This window comes from Alligator sinensis, unplaced genomic scaffold, assembly GCF_000455745.1.
Source record: "Alligator sinensis unplaced genomic scaffold, ASM45574v1 scaffold1470_1, whole genome shotgun sequence".
Taxonomy (NCBI): Eukaryota; Metazoa; Chordata; order Crocodylia; family Alligatoridae; genus Alligator; species Alligator sinensis.
This window is the reverse complement of record NW_005843269.1, coordinates 65,921-76,204: the sequence shown is the minus strand read 5'-3', so window position 1 is coordinate 76,204 and position 10,284 is coordinate 65,921. Positions and strand designations below refer to the sequence as shown.

At 37.1% G+C, this 10,284-nt stretch overlaps 1 protein-coding gene across 3 annotated transcripts in view; it reads right to left on the bottom strand.

Moving 5' to 3' along the window:
* Positions 1 to 10,284, bottom strand: part of LOC102380229 (serine/threonine-protein phosphatase 2A 55 kDa regulatory subunit B delta isoform) — a 47,340-nt gene that overhangs the window by 5,914 nt on the left and 31,142 nt on the right. For 2 of the 3 annotated variants that reach the window (XM_025194627.1, XM_014527026.2), the window contains exons 5-7: positions 4,047 to 4,159; positions 1,258 to 1,435; positions 24 to 188 (exon numbers count right to left, since the gene is read on the bottom strand). In XM_025194627.1, the coding sequence (XP_025050412.1) occupies positions 24 to 188; positions 1,258 to 1,435; positions 4,047 to 4,159 (456 nt within the window). The remainder of the gene's footprint in view (positions 1 to 23; positions 189 to 1,257; positions 1,436 to 4,046; positions 4,160 to 10,284) is intronic. The other variant, XM_025194628.1, reaches the window with a different exon arrangement.

Sequence of the window (10,284 nt, the reverse complement as noted above, 5' to 3'; positions counted from 1 at the left end):
AAGAGAGATCTTAGGTAACTTACATTTTGAATGCCTATCACAGAGAGCTGAAGAACGCATATCACAGAGTCGAATAGTTCCTTTACTACTACTGTAGACAAACACATTACAGTGATGTGGGTGGAACTCTGCAGCAGTAATCACTTCTGTTAGTTCCTCCATATTCGCAGGCTTAATATCTACAATATCTGAAAATTACTGGTAAAGGCAAATAGCAGTTAATGCTTTATTTCTAATATAATTGGCAAAAAATTGTTTAAAAAAATACCAGGTTTTTTAAAGAAGCCTTGAGTATGATCCTATCTGTGCCCATTTATACAAGGTAAAAGGGCCCACGTGGCATAAAAATGATTCTGGACTGTTCCAAATAGTATGCCTTAGAACAGCTCTAGATGTGGTATAGCAGTTGCCAAAGGTTGAACTGAGGCTGAAAGAAGAAATTCAAAGTTATAAATGCATTTCTAGCTGAAAGCATCTGATCTCCAAAGCATAGTGTGCGTTTCCAATTAAAAAAAAATAAGATGATGAAAGTAAGCCGGTCAAAAGTATTTTGAATTCTTTAGCATCAAATAACTGTACAATGGATTAGAAAAGCAGTGTTTTCCCCTCTCCCCTCTTCTAGAATCTTTACTCAATAAAACCAAAGTACACTTGTACTGAAACTGATTTAAATAAAACCCACACATCTTTGCTAAATAATATCCTGCCTGTTTATCTGACTAAATTGCTGTTTTATATCTCAAAAGGTCTTTCCTTTTGCTATATAAGCTTTTCCTTTCCCCCACACAGTTCATCAAATTAATCTCAAATAGTTGTTTCAGTCTTAGATAGGAAGGCCTGCTGCCACAGCAAAGAGTACTTCAATAGTGATCGTTAAGAAACACTGGTATATACCATTCTAAATATCTTCATATTAGACATCTTATTAGAAATGTTTTAGCTACAGTGGGAAGCAGACTTTTGTAACATGAAATTCTTTATATAATTTTATTTTAAAAATGTATGATCAAGTTCATGTAATGAAAAATCAAACACATTTAAGAGCTATGGTCCCAGAATTTCATGCTCTTGCAGTCCCAAACAAACTAGGCCAAATCCAGATACTTGCTTTCCAGATGTGAATAAGCACAGTTTTGGAATTAATTTACCATGTGCCTAGAGTTCAGGTATTCAGGGGCTTACTGAGTGTATTAAAATTTAAGTGCTTCTATTATATTCCAAACACATGGTTACAAAATTCATACAGAAAAAGGATACTAAAACTTCTATCTGTGATTTCTAAATGCCATAGATTAATTCTTAGGTCATCTGCAGAAAGGTACGTTTCATGATCACTATTTACTGAAATAGAATTTATGTGATATGTATGTGCATTAGCAAATATCCTTCTGGGACTTGCTTCTACCATTAGATCCATGGGTTTCAATATTGGCACCTAAAATAGAGACAAGAAAAAAAACAAGAATAGTCTATTTTTACATATAGGGAAAAAACTCACAATTTAAAATTTTAGTTGAATCCATTAATTTTAACACATAATATATTTGCTATTAGTAAAAATGCTTTAAACTACAGAAATCTGATTTTTCTTTTCTTTATTGAAAGAATTCAGTTTTTAGCTGTTTTTCAAATGCATTCTGTAAGACTAGTTGTCCACTTACTCTGACTTCCCACATCACCATTCAAAACCCATATCCTGGATTAGGAACATGGAACTGAAAGGAATGATATTTTGTATAAGAGATTCATATTAAAAATTCACTTACATCTTTCCTTATCAGGGGATAGGCACATTTAGAGATGCTATCAATTTGAAACTAATGCCTGAAAAATGTATTTTCATGTAACATCCAGAAATGAAATTAGCAAAAGGAATTCAATCTGTTTACTTTCAGCATTTGGTAACATTTTGTTTATATACTGTTTCCCTCTAGAAAGTCCAAAAGTGTATTCCTCTGCCCACCAACAGGAAAAATAGATACACTTTAAATCTTGTTTTAAAAAAGGAAAGTTAAAGAATGAACTATTAGAAAACGGAAATAAAAAAGATCAATTAAAAAAAAATGACCATGCCCACATAATGAGCTACTGATCTTTAGCTTAATTAGTGCCAAATTGTTTTTTTACACATGAAACAGAAAGTCAAAGCAAAGCAAATTTAAAAATGTACAAGAAACTTCCGAAGGTTCCCTATTTCTTTTTTATTTAAAAACTTTCTTGTTCTTTTCACTACATTAGTTAAATTTTAAAATTTATAACAAAATTAGAGAAAAGAACTACAGTGAAACAAAGTTGTAAAGTCAAGATGAATGAAAAACAATACTCAATGACAAAACTATTAATGCAGAGTAAAGGTTGCTTGTGGTTTTCTCACGCCCTTCCAGAAAGCAGAGTTCCGAAAAGTGTGAATTTCTAAAAACCAGGAAGAATTAAGACAGATGCCCATTCAGCCTTTATTTACCCTGTCCTCCTGGAAATGACAATACATTATTCACAAGCATTCTAGGTGTTTTCAGGACATTAGATTCAGCTGTATAGAATACGAGAGATTAGCTGGAAACGTTTGGCAGGGCTGAAATTGTGATTAAGTGACTTGCTCCGCTATCGCCTTCTGAGAGAGAAACCTGATTCCCATTTTCTGTGATCAGAGGTGCCTGTGCACCTGAAGAGATCCAGAATGCTTCATTTCATAAAAGCATTCTTTAGGTAGTTGGGGGCAAAGGGGAGGGGAGGGATAGTTGTTGGGGGGGTTTCTTATGCTAGCAGCTCGGTGTCAAATAAATATGATCTGTAGATTTAATGATGGATAAGTGAAAGTAATGACACTGATTACACACTGGGTGATTTGAAAAGCAAGAATAACATTTAACACACAGAGCATTCTTTTTGTGGAATGGACTAAATGCAACTGTGTGATAGGGATGGTCATCTCCTACTCAGTGCAATGCAGAGGCAGAATGCAAGTACAATGTGGCATAAGTGAAATGCAACTTTGCATTAAAGGAGACAGAATTGAGGTTTTATTGGGTTTTTAGCTTAACTACTTCCTGGTTTTAGTCAATCTTTAAACAGAAAAGATTCTCAAGTACAACAGGACTGGTACTCTCCTATAATGTTATGTAAAAAATTAATCTGTCTTTTAATTCAAAAACAAACAAATGAACAAGGAACCCTAACCCTTGATGAGATTAAGGAAAGATTAAAAAAACAACAGTTACAACCCATGCATTTAAAAGAGGAATTTACTTTGATGTAAATCTCTTTTCATCATTTAAGTCCTATTCCAAGACTAAGCAATATATTAACAATGCAGAGGACAGTTAAACTCCACCCCCACACAGTGAAGTGATCCATCTTTGCCATATTCACAGACCAAAGCAGAGGAAAGAAGCAATGTCTAACTGAATCCAGTGGGCCTAGTTAAGTTCAGAAACAAGTGAACCAAAATGTCCAACATAGCTTTCTTTTTTAAGCTAATACAGAAAAACTGCTGACAGTTGCCACTGGAAACATTTTTTTTACACTATCATGTTGGGAAATGGATCAATTACACAACAGGCCTGTTCAGAGAAACAAACTGAAGTGCTTTTCTATTTAGGTTCAACTATAACTTAAGTGTCTGTTATATTAAAACCTAGCTTCTGAAAAATAAGATTCTATTGTAATTGATTTAACTGTCCATAAACTCTGAGTAAAAAGAAAAATATGTATACAAAAATTAAGCATATTTTAAAAACTGTATTCCTGTTTACAAGATATTCCAAGATAACTCATAATATAGCAAATGATTCAGTAAAACAGTCTGGTGTTTAATCTTCTGGAACCAACTATACAGTGCTTTATTCTGTACCTGAATTAATGAACATATAGTAGCGTCTTTTCATCTAATTTTTTAAAATTTTTGCATGAATATGAAGTGCCTAATAAAATGGTTTAATCCACATAAATTTGTCCTGCAAGTATCACTTCTAAAAAGTACAAAGGTAAAACTGTATATTCAAAAAATAATTTAACTGAAGTCAAACTAAAGAAAGAGCCAAACATACCCGTAGTGCTGTGATTCTGAATGGATCCCTAAGTCTTCCATCTTCATCTTTCAAATTATAACCTTCAGCTCTTTTATCCCTTTCACTTATTTTCCATAATTTAATAGTTTTATCTAAAAACAAGAAAATTCATTTTCTTGAAATAAAAATAATAACATTAAAGATTAAATTTATAAACCTGTATGTTGAAATTTTAACTTAGCCAAAGCAGGGGTTGTCTCTCTACCAGTGTTTCAGTTGTGCCGACCACTGACAAGTCTTTCTTAATTATGACTTGACACCTTTGGGTGCCACCATTATATATAGAGACACATATATACATATATACGCACACACACACTATATATATATATCAGAAGTATGTTACTTTGTTTGAACTGCTTATTAAACTGTTCAAATTTTGCCATTAGACTATTATGTACGTTTTTTAGACAAACAAACAAAATAGAATTAAAATTAAGGGTAAAGATTGCTAGTTGAGCACATGGCATTTATGCCCCAAACATTAATAACTGAAGCACTTATGAGAAACCAAATCACATTCCAGTATGTAAATGTACAGTTAAGGTCCAAACACATAAACACTTGTTTATGTGCTCACTATTCTGTAAACTATCCCATTAAAGTCCAAATAGAATAAGCAAAGCCTAATTCTGAATTCACTGCACTGCCAGCATTATCTACTAGTATTTTGGAAAAAAGAGAATTCTATAAGCAAGGCAAAAAGATAAAAAATAGGTCATGTTATAGGAACTGTTCTTCAAGATACTCTACATGTAACCCACTCATGATGGGCATATACACACCTTTCTGCATATCAGTTTATTATGAGTTATGCATATGCCTTGCATGCACAACTGGTATACATATGCACTTATGCTTATGTTGTTGTTTGGCAAATCTCTAGCAGTGAGCATCTACTGAAGGATGCTAGTAGACAACCAAATTTCAGGCTGTTCTAATCACACAGGACTTAATGATATCATACGCTAATATAGTCTAATACAGCCTGCAGGTCATGCTGCCTGAACTGAAACTTGCCTCCCTTTATATGTTACCAAAGGAAACCAAGAATCTAGGATGTCTGCAAATGGATCTTGTTCTACTCAACTAGGCTGCTCCTTACACCTAAAGGATACTTTGGATGCACATTGACTGTTACTCTATATGGCATACTGTAAACCAGTGTTTCCCAACCTTTTCCAGCTCAAGGCACACTTACACTAATAAAAATGTTCCATGGCACACCTGTTAAGGCATTCCCCAGCCTCATACCTATTGTAGCTCATTGCCATGGCAAAATTCTGCAGCACACCTGTTCACTTCTGATAGCACACTTTTGTGCCATGGCACACTGGGTAGGAAACACTGATGTAAACTGTGTTTTGATGTGACACCTTGCATTTCACTCACTGTGATTTTCAGAGTAACAGCCACTTAAAATGCCACTATTATTTGTAAATAGTGGAATGGAGTTGGGGAAAACAAATCAACAGTGATGCAAACAATATCTCCATCAACTGTTGAAATAACTAGTCTTGCGAAGGCAGATTTTTTTGTGAACCAGAGGATTAATGTAAGACTTTCTCATCAGAAATCTATTAACTGTATACGAGAAATAAACCGAAGGTATCTTTGAATTGTTAGGACATACTGTCAAATCCTGAACTTGAGCCCCAGCATCAGTCCAGGCCAAACCAGGAAGTTTTGCTAAACTTCCAGGTAGCAAGTCAACACTACCCCTCTGCTTGCCTCCTACCCCATCCCTTTCTTCAATGCGTTTGAAATGTTACTGTATGTTGCAGCCTCAAGCACTAGAAACAGCCAGCAGCAATCCCACACTTTCCTTCCCTTTATTTTTAAAGCCACCCCATTATCTTTATAACCACCATTCAGGTATTTGAAAACTTACAAAAATCTCTCTGTCTTCTTTTCTCCAGACTAAATAATCCCAGCTCTTTCAATTTTTCTTCCTAAATCAAGCTTCCTAGGCCTCTAATAATTTCTGTTGCTCTCCAATGGACTCTATTTTGTCCACATCTTCGTGGAACTGGGACACCCAAAACGCATGGAAAAGATGGCTAATCAGGAATTTGTCCTCACAGTAAATCCAACACGTGTTCATTGCAGCTGCATCTAAACATGCTTGAAATTGCCATTCAGACAGACAAAACAGACCAAATTCCTCTTTCAAATCTAAGGGAAGGTTGTTAGCAATGTGTCACTGGATGCAATTATATTTCAACAGCATAGCTTAGTTATGACGACAAAAGAAGCCCTTTATCAGTTGGAGGATTGTCACCCTCCTCTGGACCCTAAATTCTCCAAGTCCTTTTTAAAATGTCGAGTTCAGAACTACACAATACTCTAGATGGTGCTTAACCAGTTACAAGTACAGGGGTATTGTCACCTCCTATGTCTTGCATCTAAATGCTTCTATTAATGCATCTCAAAACTACATTTGCCTTGTGTGGCTGCACTACACACAGTCACACCAAGTCTCTGATCTATGGAGACTCCCAGATCCTTCTCCACAGTGCTGTCATCTAGCCAGGTGTCACCCGCTTTGTATTTGTTTTTAATTATTCTTCCAGAGGTGAAGCACCTAACTTCATCTCATTAGTTCAGCCCAGCTTTCTAATCTGGCATTCCAATCTGAATTGCGCTCCCTTCCTTCAACATGTTCAGAATCCTTCCCAGTTTCATGTCATCTGCAAACTGGCTCACAAAGCTTTCTATGCCAGTGTACAAATCATTAATAAATGTATTGAACAGCACTGGGCCTAGGACAGACTCCCATGGAACTCCACACAAGACCTTCTGCCATTCTGACATGGACCCATTAATATCTACCCTCTTCTTGCAGCTATTAGGCCTGTTATCGATCCACCTTATAACAGTTTTGTCCAGCCCACATTTTTCCAGTTTATTTATGAGAAGGTCAGGCAGAACCATGTCAGAAACCTTGCTGTAATCCAGATACGCTACATCCACAGCATTCCCTTTATCCACTCAAGCAGTAATTCTGTCGAAGGAGATCAAGCTTGTTTGACATAATTTGTTTTTTATAAATCCTTGCCGGCCGCTTGTGATCAGCTTTTCCTCCTCCAGATGCTTGCAAATGGCTTTCCTTAACATATGCTCCACTAGCTTCCCAAGTATTGAGGTAAGGCTAAGTAGCTGTTGAGTAGATCCACCTTCATTGCATCTTCTGTTAGGAATTTCCCCAGCCTTGTTAACAGAGGACCCATAGCTTTCTTGGTCCTTCTTTTCTAGCCAACATACTTATAAAACTTCCTTTTGTTGTCCTTGACCTCCTTTGCCAGGTGCAGCTTATTCTTTATCTTTGCCTTCCTGATTATGTCCCTGCAGGTTCTTGCTATTTCGTAGTATACTTTCTTGGTGACCTGCCCATTTTTCCACTGCCTTTCCTTTTGCATTTGAGAAGCTCCTCATGCAGCCACATTTGTCTCCTACCATTCTTCTTGTGCTTCCATCATGCCCAGGCAGTTTCTTGCTGGGCTTCTAGTACTACGCCTTTTAGAAGTTCCCAGCCCTCCTGGGGCACCTTTATCCTTCTGTGTGTTTTCCCATGGTACCATGCCTATTAACTACTGGAACCAGATGAAGTCTGCCTTTTTGAAATCAAACATCCTAATTTTGCTGACCTCATGCTTTCCCTATCTCAGGGTCTGAAATTCTACTGTATCGTGATCGCTTCCTCCCACATTACTCCTCACCTTCACATCCTACACCAGTTCTTCCCCTTTGGTCAGGACAAAATCCAAGGTAGATAATCCTCTAATCATATCTTCCACTTTCTGGAACAGAAAGTTATCCTCCACACAAGTTAGGAACCAGTTTGGCATTTTATATTTGGCTGCTTGTTTTTACAGCAGATGTCCAGAAAACTAAATTCTCCCATCAGTACCATCCCACCTCTTTTGGATAGATTTGTCACCTGCTTGAAGAGAGTGCATTATCCACCTCCTCTTCCTGATTTAGTGGCCTATAATAAATCCCTGTCATTATATTGGTGCTGCAACTTTCACCTTTCATCTTCATCCAAATTCATTATGCTTTGCTGTCTTCCTCCTAAACCAGGGAACAATTGTATGTGTTTTTTACATAAAAAGCAACACTGGCACCTTTCCTCCCAAACCTGTCCTTCCAAAACAGACTGTAATCCTCAATGTTGACATTCCAATCATAAGAGCTATTCCACCAGATCTCTGTGATGCCAATCAAATCATAGTTTTTTCCACGGGTTACAGCTTCCAGCTCATCTTGTTTATTCCCCGTATTTCTCACGTGCATTGGACATATTTTGCATTTAGACGTACTTGTTTCCCTTTTGTACCACTTATTGCAGTCCTGTAGCTCCCTGGATCTTCCCCAGAATTAATAAACATGTTGAACAGCACTGAGCCTAGGACAGACCCTTACGGGACTCCACTTGCAACCTCCTGCCATTCTAACATGGATCCATTTATAATTACCCTTTGCTTGCAGCTCTTGAGCCAGTTATCTATCCAACTCTTAATTAAGTTTTGTCTAGCCCACATTCCTCCAATTTATAAGATCATGTGGGATCCTGTCAAAATCCTTGCTGATGTCCAGATAAACTATATCCACAGCATTCCCTTCATCCACCCAAGAAGTTACTTTGTCAAAGAAGGAGATCAAGTTTGTTTGACATGTATTTTACTTAATAAATCCGTGGTGTGTGCTTGTGATCAGCCTTTCCGCCTTGAGATGCCTGAAAATGGCCTTCCTTCAGATATGCTTCAGTAACTTCTGAAGTACTGAGGTGATACTTAACTAGTCTACAATTCCCTGGGTCCTTTTGCCTTTTTTTTTTTTTTTAAAGGGACACTCAATCTCCTTACCTTCTTTTCTCTGTATCTTTCCTATGACAATAGGATGCATTTGAAAAGGTTGTCACATTTCTAAAGTATCTAACTCCAAAATAAGCAAAAACCAGATAACTGACTTCTGTTCCTTTAGTTCAGAATAGGCAACAGATGATCTGGAAGAAGGTACTGTGCTAGAGAAGATGTAGGTGAAGGAAAAGAATAGACAGAGATACTCCTTTAGACACCAGCACAGGGAAGAGACTTTTTTGCATCTCCACAAAAAATTCTCCAGAGAGTACACGTGGCTCATTAAAACTTGGAAGCCTGGATGTGGTTAACAAGAGATTCTAACTCAAGGTAGCAGCTGTAGATAGCACCACTGAGTTCTGCCCTAAAATACTCAGTATTGAAAGCTGCAGTGCTGATTCCGACAGTACTACGCAAAAAACAATTGTACCCTGGTGTTGCATAAGGCTGCTTCTAGAGAGCAAGCTGCTGACTAATAAAATACTGAGAGGCTTCATCTATCAAGTGTGTTCTTTTTACTGGTACTGCAAAAGTACAAATAGTTGGTACTAATGGCAGAGGCTGACTAGCTATTAGCGCTAACAAACTGTTCAGAATTAATACTGTTTTAGCAGATGCTAAATGGAAGAGCATTCCAGTTCAATTAATTCAGTTCTTTTCTTCCTTACTATCTGGCAGGGCAATTGGTACAGAGGGACCAATTTAAAAGTTTGGGGTTTTTTAAGCAGTAAGGTGGCACAGTCTGCACCATCTGTACCCACTGCAAGGTTCCCTCATGCTGAATGTGGTCCTTTCAGTCCAAGATTTAAGACTGACCATTTTGACCACTGGAGCACTTATGGTCTGACTTCTAACTGAGAAGGCTGGAGCCTCATTTCTTAGAAGGCTGAATCAGATGCATCCTAAGAATGGGAAACTGAAGCTTTCAGATGTTTTCAGTGGTGTTCCTTGAATGATCTGCAAATCACATATGTGGGTGAAATATGAATCTCCCCTATACAATAGAGGTGCTTATTTATTTGATTTATATGCTGCCCTTTCCAACAAAGGAGCAGGACAACCTTACAAGAGGATGGAATAACTTAAAATACAACAGGGTGCTTTTAAACCAAGTGATCAAGGTTCAGCCATGAAGTTGATAAGTCCTAGAATGGATTACTACAAACATATAAAAAATTATTATCTAAAAGGAAAAAATATCAAATATAGTAGGATACTTACTGCAGACATTATAAGGAAGTGGGGCAGTTCCAACCATCTACTAGGTGATAAAAGAAATGGAATGGCAACTAGGGTTGCATCATCCTTTATACCCTTGAAATACAAAGTCTGAGGGCATGTAAAACACCTATCTT